This window comes from Melitaea cinxia, chromosome 20 (assembly GCF_905220565.1).
Source record: "Melitaea cinxia chromosome 20, ilMelCinx1.1, whole genome shotgun sequence".
In the NCBI taxonomy this organism is placed as follows: domain Eukaryota; kingdom Metazoa; phylum Arthropoda; class Insecta; order Lepidoptera; family Nymphalidae; genus Melitaea; species Melitaea cinxia.
The window spans coordinates 11,534,245-11,548,379 of NC_059413.1; the positions used below are offsets into that span (position 1 = coordinate 11,534,245).

Consider the following 14,135-nt stretch of genomic DNA (forward strand, 5'->3'; position numbering starts at 1 on the left):
AAACTAATCTTTTTTATTTATAATTCTAAAATTTATTACTTACGTTATAAATTGATTGACTATTTTAAATTTTTTTTAGATTTTCTTATACACAAACGCTGTCTTGACAGTAGGCAGCGCAAAAAGAATTATTCAATTTCATATTATACATTTCAGCAATTATTTTTTAATAAAATAAAATAAAAAGTATAGTAAAAAAATGTCTCATAGAAAGGGTGGTAATAATTAACTTTTATGTATGTTAATTTTAAACTGAATCATCAAAAGTAAAGTGCAATAACGGGTCGTCAAAAATAATGTTATGAAGCACCGCAGACGTTTTTATTTCATCTCGGCAAATGAGCAAGTGTGCCATAAAAGCTTCATGTCTGTGTCCATTTGGAATATAGTCTTATTATTTAGGGTTTCATTATCAATACAAGGGATTGGAAAATACTAAATTTTTGATACATCGAAAAGATAATACGTAAAAATTTATTTAATAATTAATTTTTAGTAGACTACTAGTTAGTTGGGTAGTGTTGTAGTGTAGTTTGCTGTGTGGTTACGGCATTAAGAATATAGCCTGCCCCATCTCTTACCGTGGGTGTCGTAAGAGGCGACTAAGGGATAACACGGTTCCACTACCGCTTTGGAACTTAAAAAGCCGACCGATGGCGGGATAAGCATCTAACTGCTGGTTTTGAAATACACCGGCCGAAGACGGGCAGCAGCGTCAACGCCTGCCCAGTGTGGTGACTATGGGCAAAACACATGAGTTCACTCCAGTTTTGGCACGAACTTGTGGAGGCCTATGTCCAGCAGTAGACTATATTAGGCTGAAGTGATGAGACTACTAGTTGACTTTTTGAAGTAAAACTTCTTTACGAACGTTAGACTTTGGGGAGTAAGCTGGTTAAGTTGAGAGGTAGATAGAATGAGAGAGAGAGAGTTACGTATTTACAAAGTTTTACTTTAGTCGTGTGGTCTAAAACATACTCGATTTTTCTTTCTTTGACTGTTTTTGATTTGATGATGTCTCAAAATTAAAGTGAAAAATACAGTGTTATTAATTTCTTCTTATTCATTTTGGTTCGAAGCTATGATTGAATGTTTAAATCTTTCAGAAAATTAAAATACACTAACTTACTGTGTTACTATTGTAAAATAATATATGTCTATATTTGTAAAAATTTTGAATAAAGAACTTAGATTTTAGACATTTGATTTCTTTCTCTGAAATATTGGATTTAATTTCAAATACGATTTTCTAATTTCGTACTTATTAATATTTTTAAAACGCTTGTTGTTTGCGTATATAATAGAAAAATAATTAGAGCACTTGTTCGGAGTAGACACGCAACACTTTGCTCTTGTAAAATAAAATCATTTCAAGTGTCTAAACCATTCCTTGCGTGATTGAATTTCGCTTATTCAATAAAAGAACTTAAATATGAACTGTGTTTGCTAAAATCTTACACTAAATTCACGTAATTACCACATTTTATCGTCAAAAACTGTTGTGTTAAGTGCTGTTATAAAAGTTTATATTGGGTAGTTCAGTGAGCGAAACTAATAATAAGACAATTACCCGAAACTGATAATAACAAACATTTGCTACGGGCCGACCTATTGGATCGTCAAATTCGCTGCATTTCCTTAAGTTACCGGTGGCGTAACGGCCAAGACGCTTAGATTGCGCATTATTCGTTGGGGCCCGAGTTCAAACCGCACACCTAAGCTGTTTTTATTCTTAAAATTTTATCATTTAAAATTTGTGAAGAATGAAATTTCAATGTTGTAAAAGTACGATAGATGGCGCCGGTAGTGCCCTCATATGCTTTAACTGCAAACATCACTATCATGTTCAATGTTTGTATCCAACCGATAAAAAGTCAATTAAACCTAATTTGAAGAAATGGGTATGTCCTGAATGCACAAGTAAACAACCAAAGCCAGCCAAAAACGATAATACTCCAAGAAGTTCCTCAAAATTAACTCAAAGCAACGATAACGTTACTATAAACCGCGGCGGCGCACAGTGGGCTGGGATTACAAGCCCACTGTGCGGCGGCGGGTCCAACGCGGTGTTATCACCCGGATCACCTTCATCTAGGGAGGATACTCCACTATCGGCTGAACTGGTGCAAAGAATTATAGCCGAGGAAAACGATAAGCTAAGAAATGATTTAAAAACTCTGGTTCACCATGCAATTTCGGAAGAGCTTAAATCTTTAAAAGTTGAAATTACAACCATCAAGGACTCCCTGAGTACGTTCAAGCAACAATTGGGTTATCTGTCAGAGCGTATCGAAAAAGTCGAGACGGATATAAAGCTTTGTGAGTCAGTGTCTTCTGATATATGTTATCTCAAATCCTCCTTTGCAAAAATAGAAATGGAAAAAGATAAAATTTTTCGACAATGAACAATGATCCCTTGCCAACTAGGTTTCAAAATACACCGCATACCGTTTATGAAGATCTTGCCGCTGAGCTCCGTGAACGTGTTCTGAGATCAAAGAATATTGTCGTTGTGGGCATTCCGGAAGATACAAACTCGGATGTATTGAAAATGAAAGAACAAGACAAACAAAAACTTCTATATATCCTGCATACTATAAGCCCCGATTCCCCTCAACCAATTAAAATATACCGTTTGGGAAAACAAATCTCCGGAAAATCTAGACCCATAAAAGTTTGCTTTGAATCTGAGAGCACAGTTAAATATTTATTGCGTAATAAGACAAAGATAAAGAACGAAAAATTACGTATATACTCAGATCAAACACTACTACAAAAGCAGTATATGAGCACCTTGCGTGAGCAGCTGGCAATGCGCACGGATAAATGAGAAACTAATTTAACAATTAAATATATTAAAGGCGTTCCGAAAATCATAACAGGATCCTCAAAAAACTGAGAAAAACAAATCAACACATTAGTAACATAAGTAATTCACAACTAAACGATAATAATATTACTTACCAATTGGCAAATAATTACCAGAATATTGTTACAAGCTCTTCGTCCCTTAAATGTTTTTACGCAAATGTGCGAAGCTTACATACTTCAGGAAAGCTCGAAGAACTAACTTGCATTCTGAAATACATACCGGCCGATGTGCACATTGTGCTGCTAACAGAAACCTGGCTAACGTCAGAATATGAAGCACAATCAATACAAATACCCAACTATACGCATGTCTTTAACATCCGATCTGGTGGTACGGGAGGTGGTGTATCAATCTTTATACATAAAAATTTTACCTTTGACGTAACTGAATCGCTTTACAATGACACAAATAACTACCTGTGGATCTATATTAACAAACTAGCTCTAAATATAGGATTGGTATATAGACCACCTGATACAAACGTAAATGACTTCTTGGATAGATTCTCAACATATCTCGAACAGCGAAAGCGATGTGTCGTCTTTGGTGATTTCAATATCAACCTGCTCTCTAATGACTCCCGAGCAATGGAGTATCAAAACTGCATAAGGGAATCAGGATACATTTTATTGAATAAAATTGATGTAGAACATTGTACGCGAGAGACGAACACAACTAAAACGATAATAGACCATATCTGCTCGAACGTGAAAGAACACCCATTTCAATTTTGTTTAGTTGAATCTAGTATGTCGGATCATAAACAAATTTATTTTGAATTAAAAAAGCGTATAGTTGTGCCAAAGCCAAAAATACAATACGAAGCAGTTAATTATACATCTCTTTACTCTGATATGTCGCAAAAAAATTTCACTAACGAAAATCATGTTTTCTCTAATCTGGAAAAATTCATTCAAGAAAATATAAAGGCCTACAAAACACTTAAAACTAAAATTCAAAACTTACCAAAGGATGATTGGATAACACAAGAAGTGATTAATTGTATCAACATACGAAATAAAGCATGGGTTAAATTCAAAATGAATCCCAAGGACGACAAATTAAAGGAGCAGTTTACAATTGAGCAGAATAAAGTTAACAAACTGATCAAACGACTAAGAAAACAATATTATCTCAATGCTTTTGAGAATTGCAGGAGGAAACCTAAGAAGATGTGGAACTTAATATCCAGTCTAAGCAACAACAAAGTAAAAAACTGCAATGTCCCATCAAAACTAGTAATTAATGGCGATATTATTACGGACTGCACAGAAATATGTAATACGTTCAATAACTTTTTCTCAACGATTGGCTCTGTTTTGGTGAATTGTATTCCTACACATTATCACAACCCAAACACTCACCTTTTCACACAACAAAACACATCGACTACTCTTTTAAATAGATTCAAACCGTGTACATCGCTGGAGGTCTTGAAAATTATTAATAATTTGGACAGTAATTCAAGCTCTGGTATCGACCAAATAAATACTAAAACACTAAAATGTATAAAAGATTTAATAGTGGATGAATTAGTCGCTTGTATAAATAAGTGCTTAGATGAAGGATCTTTTCCTGACAGCCTAAAAATAGCTAAAGTTAGTCCCATTTATAAGTCTGACCTAAAAACTGACCCAAGTAACTATAGGCCTATATCAGTTTTACCAGTCCTCTCTAAAATATTTGAAAAGATACTTTACACGCGAATATATCAACATCTAAATGAATTTGACTTTCTCTCTAAAAAACAATATGGATTTAGGCCGAAGGCTAATACTTTAGCAGCTACCATTGACTTAGTTAGTAATATAAAAAGTGCTATTGATAAAAAACAGGTGGCCGTAGGCATATTCATTGACATCAAAAAAGCATTTGACGCGGTGAGTCACCCACTCTTACTTAAGAAGCTTAGTTACCTTTTTAGTGACACAGCACATAATATTCTAAAGTCTTACTTAGATAATCGATATCAAATAGTCAAGATTGGCGACAGTAAAAGTACTATGGCTAAGTTAGAAGCACTAATGCGGAGGTGGGGGGAGGACCTGGCGGAGCAGCCGTATGGCACATGCGTAACGGCTGCCTTGCGCCCGGTCCTTAAGCGGTGGATGCGCCGTAAGCGCAAACCCCTCACCTTCCGTCTGACGCAGGTTCTCACTGGGCACGGCTGCTTTGGTCGGATACTTGTGTCGGACGGCCCAAAGGGAGCCGACGACTGAATGTCACGATTGTGGCGCGGCGGTGGACTCTGCCCAGCACACCCTCGAGGTGTGCCCGAGATGGGCGGCGCTACGTCGCGATCTGACGACAGTCCTCGGAGGGGACTTGTCACTGCCGAGCGTTATCACCGCGATGCTCGGCGACGACGAGTCCTGGAAGGCGATGGTCTCCTTCTGCGAGACAGTAATGTCCCAGAAGGAGAACGACGAGCGGATGAGCTCCGTCCGCAGGCGACGAACGGGGGTGCGTAGGAGGCGCTACTTAATGCGTTTCCAGTAACACCCCTGTGCCCATGTCGGGCCGGGATGGGAACCCGGTCCTGCTAGACATGGCGTCGTCGGGATTGTTCAGAGGTGAGCCGGACAGTCCCATGGAGGAGAAGTCTGGTCTTTTCGCCGAGGCCAGCCTGTCGCTGGAGGGATCCTGTTGCCTGCAGATCCGGGACCCTCCAATTAAAGCGGCTGAAGACTCCCGCAGGGGTTTTGGTCGGTAGTGCACCCCCAAGTGCTAAGCCGACATACGGTCTAGGAATGCCTACCTTATAATCTAACTAACTAACTAACCGGGAATACCCGGGCATCCTGGATATCACCCGTAAATGGGTTACCCTGCGATATCAAAAAAAAAAAAAAAAAAAACTATGGCTAAGTTAACTCACGGTGTCCTACAAGGATCCATAGTAGGACCATTATTATTCTTGATTTACATTAATAGCATTAGTGAACTCGACCTAACTGGGGATATAATATTATATGCAGATGACACATGCCTTTTCTACTATGGAGAAAATATAAATGAAATTATGGCAAAATCTCAAAAAGATCTTGATACCCTTGAGGTTTGGTTTAAATATAACCTTCTCACAATCAATACCAGCAAAACAACATACATGATTTTCGCCGCTAAAAACAAAAATATTAATCAAAATTTAACGCTTAAAATAAATAATGACATTCTAAAAATATCCGAACAAGAAAAATATCTCGGGTTAATTTTAGACCATAAACTAACATGGGAACCCCACATAATGAAAATACGTAAAAAACTAATTTCTTTACTTGGTTGCTTAAGAAATCTATCCAAATGCATACCAGAAAAACTACGAATTGTTATATACAATACCTTAGTTAAACCACATCTAGAGTATCTTACTGAGATATGGGGATGCGCAGCTAAGAGTAACTTACAACCTTTACAAAGAACACAAAATAAACTAATAAAAGTACTGTATAAAATGGATTTCTTGACACCTACAAAACATGTTTACAAAATAACAAAGCTTCTTAATGTAAAATAGATATATACCTACAATACATGCATGTTAGTCAGAAAAATACTCAAAGGAACACTACAAACACAGTTACGTTTTGATCTCAAAAATCCCAGTAAATATAGTAAACGCAGGAAAAATACCAATTTAATACAGTTACCCAGAACCAGGACAAATTACGGTAAATTAAACATAAAATATGATGGAGCTAGAATGTATAATAATTTACCCGAATGTATAACTAACGTAAAGTCCGTGGCAAAATTTAAAGAATTGCTAAAAAATTACATTCTTAGTAACTTTGATTAAACGTAATATTAACATGCCTCTATTATAACAGGCTTTAAAAATAAATAAATAAATAAAAAATACTAGAAAACACAAATTCATTAATAATATTATATCAAGCACTCATACATAAAAAAACACACACAAATACACGCTACATACGCACGCATGCACCAACAGACGACCGCACGCACCAACACACACACACACATACATACACACATACACATTTATAAACAAACAAACAGACACATACATACACACACACATCTACAAACAAACACACACACACACCAAAACATATAGACACGCGCACCGAACATTACTATACCGTTTTCATATTTTTTTTAATGTTTCTCATTTTAAGTGACTATATACTGAAATTGTATGTCTTATGAGAAAATAAAGATTCCTTCAACCGATTAAGCTTGTGTCAAAAATAAAAAAAAAATTATTCGTTTAAAAATTAATACGCCGATATTTGTTGATAAATCTAATAACAATTAAATAGTTGAAAATTACTTATCTCGATGAATGAATAATAACCTAATATTATTTTTAAGGCACACCTGCGAGATATCTGTACACCTGTACGATAGCTGCAATCTGTATACACATTTTGATTTGTTGATAAGGTATTAGTAGACTCTGTACAAACATTGCTTGTAATCATTTTATGTGCGTTCTTTGTTTTCGATTTTTAGTACAAAATTTTGTTATTCATAGGGCTATATGAAGATTGTATGTATTATTATTTATATTTATTGTTATTCTAATATTAAACAAGGTCTGTCGTTAATAATGGATAATCCGGTAAGTGGAGGTAGTCCAGATGTCAGGCTGCAATAAAATAATTGTGTTATGTCAGTTTTATCAAGTGTAGAAAAATGATGTCCAGTTTTAATTTTTTTTTTTAAATTTTGTCCCTTTGCCTATTTAATCGGGACGACATTCATGCTCCAATTCGACGGATTCGCATTAAACATCTCCCTGCACCCTGGATTACTCCAGAAATCAAAACATTACAAGTGAGAAAAAACTTAGCAAAAGCAAAATATAGGTCAAATCCAACAGTTGAAAACCAATTCCGTTACAAAATAATCCGGAATCGCTGCAACAAACTCTGTAGAGATACTCATCGACGGCATATTTTCACATCTGTAACAGAAGACTGCAATACCTCTATAATTTGGAAATTTTTAAAAACACTTGGAGTCGGCAAAGTACACAATCAAAATGCATTTTCAAATAATATTGACTTAAATTTACTAAATAATCACTTCTCCTCTTCAGATGCTATTGATAATGCTATCAAGTCCAATACCATTTCTCTTCTTTCTGCCAATGTAAACTCCACATTTTCCCCATTTTCTTTTAGCCAATTAACCGAGGGTGATGTTAAGAGGAATATTTTAGCCATAAAGTCTGATGCTGTTGGTTCTGATAGCATTAGCCGGAAAATGATTATCCCTGTTATTGATTATGTCACTCCTGTCTTAACATCCATTTTCAATAACTCAGTTGCGACGAAACGATCGATCAAAACTCGCGTTAAGGAACATATAGCAGACTTAAAACATCGTCGCTATACTAAGTCCGCAATCTGTGAACACAGTCTAGACACAGCTAGCCATTATATTAGATTCGATAAACCACAGATCCTCGCAAAAGAACACCGATTCCAACCAAGGATGATCCGTGAGGCTATTGAAATTAAAAAACATCCAAATTTCAATAGAGAAGATGGCTGGCAATTACCACCTGCTTGGGACCCCATTATTAATATAATTAAATCAAAAACCAAGCATAATTCACCACAGATTAAAGACTCAATTAGCACATTCTGCGTAGATAGGACTATATAAGATATTGATGTATGTCGGGTAGTTTCGAATAACTTTGTAACGTTGGGACGTCTGACACCTCAGTCCTCCCGTGACCATGGTTGCTGTAAAGTATCCGAAACGTCGGGAATCAAAAGTTAACAATAAACCGCGATAAAATCCGAAAAAAGTTGTTTCATTAAATGAGTAAAATTCGCGTAAACATTAGAAAACAATATATATATATATATATATATATATATATATATATATATATATATATATATATATATATATATGTTTTTTAGTAGCTATACATACTTTTTTGTAATTTTTTAAAGTGATAATTATAATACTTATTTAGAGCGAACTATTCGCACGGATATAGCTAGTATTATTTAATTTGGTATATGTACCTAGTATGTTGTAAGAGAGCTTTTCAAATAAATAAATAAACATCAGCAATTGATGTTGTCTAGTAAGACATCCCTTCCAAAAGAGTGAATAAATGAAATGACATCCCTTGTGGATTCAGTGACGTTAAGCTCTTTCAATTGTTACGTTGGCTGAAATTGATAGTAAACTCTCACGTCTTTAAGGATGTGTCGTGACTCTGTTTCAAGCCCGTACAACTACCTTAATAAAATTTAAGACAATAAATTCTGTGTAGATATGGCTTTTCAAAACATTGGATTTTTGCGTACATAAGGTATGATTTTATATTATTTATTTTACAATTTTTTGTCTATTTATCTATTTCTTCGTTTGTATTATTGCGTAAAAATGAAACACAAAGAAAGCAATCTTAATTTTATGTATTATGTTTGTGTGGGAGATTGTTTGTCTTGCTTGTATTATTATATTGTTTTTTGGATGATGTGATGTTTCGGATGTGTTGTTTTCGGATGTGTTGTGTGTCGTGTGTGTTTTGTGTGTCTCCCTACTGTGTCTCAAAAAGCACATTAAGTTGTCGGTCCAGGTTATTATCATATGCACCAGATAGCGATCGTCGCACATATCGGGCTAACTGTCGGGGCGTCGCGGTAGCATGCGAACGCGATCCCGTGGCTCCCCGCTATGACGATGAGGGCACCGCTGGGTTTTAGTGGGTAGTCTGGGTTGGTCAGGTCCTCCCGCCGGCCTCATCGGCGGGGAGCATAAAAGCATTTCCCAGCGAAAAAAAAGAAATAAAGATAGCGACCATAACTCGTAGTAGGTTAATATATCCGCCAACCCGCAGTAGAGCAGTGTGGTGGATTAATCTCTGATCCTTCTCCTATATGGATAAAGAGGCCTATGACTAGCAGTGAGATGTTACAATCTGAATTGTATCGTATCGTATTATATTTGTAGTTTACACATCTGTTTTTAATATGTTTGTATTGGGCTATAAATATATAAATTGTGTTCACTTTGCATTTGAAAATATGCTGTTGTTTATCCTGATAGGTAAGGTGTTCATCATCATTCTATGAACTATAAAAGTGGAGTAGTAATCACACAGTCAAAATCAGAAGCAAAATAAGCAATTTGAGTTATCATTAGCATTGATGAATCATAGAAATTTTGTTATTAAATAAAATAACAATCAAAGATTTCATTAATTTAATGTAAAATATATTATTTCATATAAAAATTAAGTATAGTTTAGTTACACACATAGATTGCCGAAAAACAAATATAACATATAAATTCATGTCAAGGTACACGATATTTTGAGAGTTTCTAAAAAATAAATAGTCATTTCAAATTTTTTCGTGCCATTGGCTGAAATTGTCACGTTATTGTCCCATCCTAACTTCGTCATTTTTTTAGTTCTTTCTTTCAATACTTTTAGTTGTTAGCGGCAGTTATTCTATTATTCGTTGAGGTAGCAACGACACTGATGGGTACACGGATGCACCATATTGTGTCAGAGTTATCATCTTCAACTCGGAATTCAACCACCACTGGGAAATTCTAAATAGTAAAAAAATAAATGTTAACATCACATCTCGACAAATTCCAAACTTCTCGATTGCTTAATGTCTAGTTTTTAAACCAAGGTAGATGAAGTGTTTAGGTTCGATTTCCGCGAGGCAAATAAATAAAAAATTTGCAAATTTTTGCTTCTGCTGAGGGTGTATGTCGTCGAGTCTCCCTACCGTACTTAGTAGCGCAAGTAAAGCTGTCGGTTCCGGTTGTTTTAAGGACACCTGATAGCAATCGTCACTCGTGTTAGGCAAATTGTCCAATACGTCTCCCATATAGAGGAAGAGATCTATTCCCAGCATTGGAATGTTAATCAAATCAATCAATATAAATGTTAACTTACAGGCGGGAAGAAGGTTTCAATGAACATTCTCAATGTGTACTGAACCACCTCACCGGGCAATACCGGGCAGTAGGTATTCGTTAAGAAGTTGCATGTGATTTCGTTGTTACCCAAAGGGTAATCGATTTCAGTTGTTGCCCCGAAAATTGTAATCAGAGCCTTGGCTAGTGTTCTCATCCTGCGAATAGTATGGGCTGAAACGCGAGAAAATTGATTTAAAAAATTTAAGTTTTAAGAATGGCTTCAAAATATATAGTAAAATGGTATAGGCACTCGGGAACATCAGGTACTGTTGTTTGACATCAATGTGTTAAGAAAATTAAAATTTTTAAAATGGCTATTTTTTCTTACGTGCTCTGAACACCACATCTATCACAACATTCTCTCCTTGAGGTAGCAGACAAGGTGGAGTGGTGCAGCCTTGCACATATTGGTGAATCGGTAATTCGGCAGGAGTCACTATGCCTATAAAAAAGTATTTATTTATTTACTCTTTATTGTACACCACAATATGCAATTATTTTTCGATCAATAACACACTTTATTAACGAAAAATGTATAACATTCCACATGTTATTTGATATTCGTAACTAATATTTTAAAAAAATATATTTATCCTTTGTATGTAATAATTTTTCTTTAATAATAATAAGATAAATTACATTAAACTAAAAAACCTTAAAAACCTAAAAAATATTATTAAAAGGAATCCCTTTAGGCAAGTTCCGAAGATACTGGCAGCGTTCCCCCTTTGAATAGCTAGACTAATTCTTTGTCCGAAGTAGCTGCCAGCTCTTCGGTCACCTGTGACGTCGAATAACCTTTTTGCTATGTCCTTAAAAAGTCTTATAGCGCTAGGACCCCATGGACCAAGGGTCTCGACACCGAATGGGACAAAATCATATTCGGAGCCTAGACCCCTGTATTTGTCTGCTTTTGTTTTTTCAGCCGCTTCACAAGCCGCACCAGCTCTGTTGTTGGTTCCATGCAGATGGGAAGGGGCCAGTGTGTCTGAACAGGTTGCATCCCATACCAGCACCCGGCCCATCTTCCATGGAATCAAACTCATACCGTCCGGTCTCTTGCTATCGTCTCTTACAATACCAGTCGGCTCAAGTAGACTTGGCACGTTGACGGTGGCAAGGGACCGGCGTATGATATCGTTAAATGCGGCATGTCTCGAGAAGCGGCCTGTACTTTTTAGGCATGACAGACCGTGATGTCTTAGCTTGTCGACATCACTGCCACAGGGACATTTATGAGGAGCGCAGACCGGAACCCCAAGCCGTAAACAAGTGGCGATTAGGAGCGTGTCAGGCTCAAGAAATGTTCCTGTATTTGATGAAGGGTACGCGTGAAGCCAGTAGCCGGCCTCATGCGTACCTACGGCCAAAAGCCTAGCACGCGCCGAACCTGTACTACAGCTTAAAAGATTGTCATAAGTCAATTTGCAGTTTATGTCGTCCCATCTCCTCTGTGAATTCGGAGAAACTGAAAAATTTTGACCTGGGCATGCAATTAAAGCGTTTCTAGCTTCTTCCAAACCAGCAATCTCAAAGTTTGAAGGGGATGCCCTTAAAATTTTACTTATGAGATTTGCTGAACTATGGACAGAAGATAGGAAGGCTGGTAAAGCGACACTGGAAATTTTGCGAATCCCTAAACCACCATAACGGATAGGTAGGGATGCTTGGGTCCAAGATTGCTCATTCAGTTGCATATTAAGGATCGATTCTAAGATAATTTTGATTAAGTCGTCTACTTGTGTTCAAAGATCTGGGTGATTCCAAAAGGAGCAGCAACGGAGCGCATACGTAAATTTTGGGACGAAAAGACAGTATTTTAAGATGCAAAGTGCATAATGTGGACTAATTTCAAGGAGACGGTCAACTGAATTTTGAAATTTAGTGATTGAATTATTAATATATTCAGAAATAGATTTATCAAAAATTAGAGAACCTAATAGGTAAAGGGAATTGCTGTTAATGTGGACAGTAATTGGAACCTTATAACAGATATAGACTCCTTTATAATTAAGATAAAACTATCTACAACTTAATTAGCAGCCGGTGATACTGGCTCTTAAATAATAGCCAATCTAAAGTAAAGCTGAAGATTTTGTTTATTTAGCATTAAGCTCAGGATCGACAGTCTTACAAGTCTCTCCGTCTTAAATCGATCCTTTTGTGTTGATAAGTTGTCATTTGAAGTTGTTAGATGAAATCTCAGTAAATTATTGAAAGTAGAATTTGATATTTTTAAGGGAATTTTCGAAAAACAGACAGACAGACAAAAATTAAAAAAAATATATTTTGGTACATGTACCGTGTATACATCCATGTGCATTTAGTAAAAAGCGGTTATTTTAATATTGCAAACAGACACTCCAATTTTATCTATTTGTATAGATAAGGTAAAATTTATGAATGCCTCGCAAATCTTATTAATAATTGTGACTATATTAACTAATGAAAAAAATATCACAATTTAATCAACATGTTAAAATCGATAGCACAAAGTTAAGAACGTGTTACAAAATAATCTTGTTATAGAAATCAAGAATACAAAACAATTACAGGAATTGATATATATGTGCTGAATGAACGATTCGTTTTATTAAAGTATAATTTCTATCAATAGATGAAATATTAAACTACCGACAAAAACTTACATTGATTAACCGAAGTCACCTGACTCCGCACGATGACGAAAAGCGTACACAACAAGATGATTCGAAACATGGTACACGATTGACTGTTTTATCATATTTTTCTTTACATAAAAATTACTTATCAACTTGATATGATTAATCCATCCATCCAATATCCATCCATGAGTAATATCTGTTAATATGTGAAGATAACGTAATGAACAACTCACATGAAGGTATAATTGACTGCGATATTCCCATGTCCTAGTTGAATGATGAAAACTCGGACTATGGATGCATAATGAAGCGTTCATATCATACAGAAGGACAATATGGCTTGCTTTTAGCTGCCATAACTGGCGAGAGTAGTGCTGCCATAACTGTAGTGAGAGAGGTAGAAGGTAGTGCGTAAAAGTTTCATATAAAATTGATTCAAATCTAAAAGCTTAGTATCCTTTAGAGGAACGTAATGATACGATATAACACGATTCAAAAATATCAACAAGTCAATTTACTTCGAGCATGTTCTATTAATGTCATTGAAAGGTGAAGATTGAGCTAAGTGACGTGCCATTGCTGATGCCTATTTTCAGTGGCATTATGAGACAGTTTTCTAAAGCATCCCTTATTGGAACGAAGTTCCTTACAGCAGGCTTGACATTTGGCTGGGCGACCGAACTGAAAAAAATGTGATACTA

The 14,135-nt window shown here is 35.9% G+C and overlaps 2 protein-coding genes across 2 annotated transcripts; one reads left to right on the forward strand and one right to left on the reverse strand.

The window, feature by feature from the left end:
• The first annotated feature begins 2,401 nt into the window (after positions 1–2,401).
• On the forward strand, positions 2,402–8,000 carry LOC123663272. Its single transcript, XM_045597962.1, has 3 exons — positions 2,402–2,798; positions 3,053–4,752; positions 7,944–8,000. Exons 1-3 carry the CDS (start codon positions 2,402–2,404, stop codon positions 7,998–8,000), a joined length of 2,154 nt encoding a protein of 717 aa, XP_045453918.1.
• Positions 8,001–10,306: 2,306 nt separating this feature from the next.
• Positions 10,307–13,537, reverse strand: LOC123663273 (NPC intracellular cholesterol transporter 2-like). Its single transcript, XM_045597963.1, has 4 exons — positions 13,459–13,537; positions 11,139–11,252; positions 10,788–10,981; positions 10,307–10,432 (listed from the first exon to the last, which is right to left on the reverse strand). The coding sequence occupies exons 1-4, from the start codon at positions 13,526–13,528 to the stop codon at positions 10,307–10,309; spliced, it is 504 nt and encodes a 167-aa protein (XP_045453919.1). The 5' UTR covers positions 13,529–13,537.
• Between the last annotated feature and the right edge of the window lie 598 nt (positions 13,538–14,135).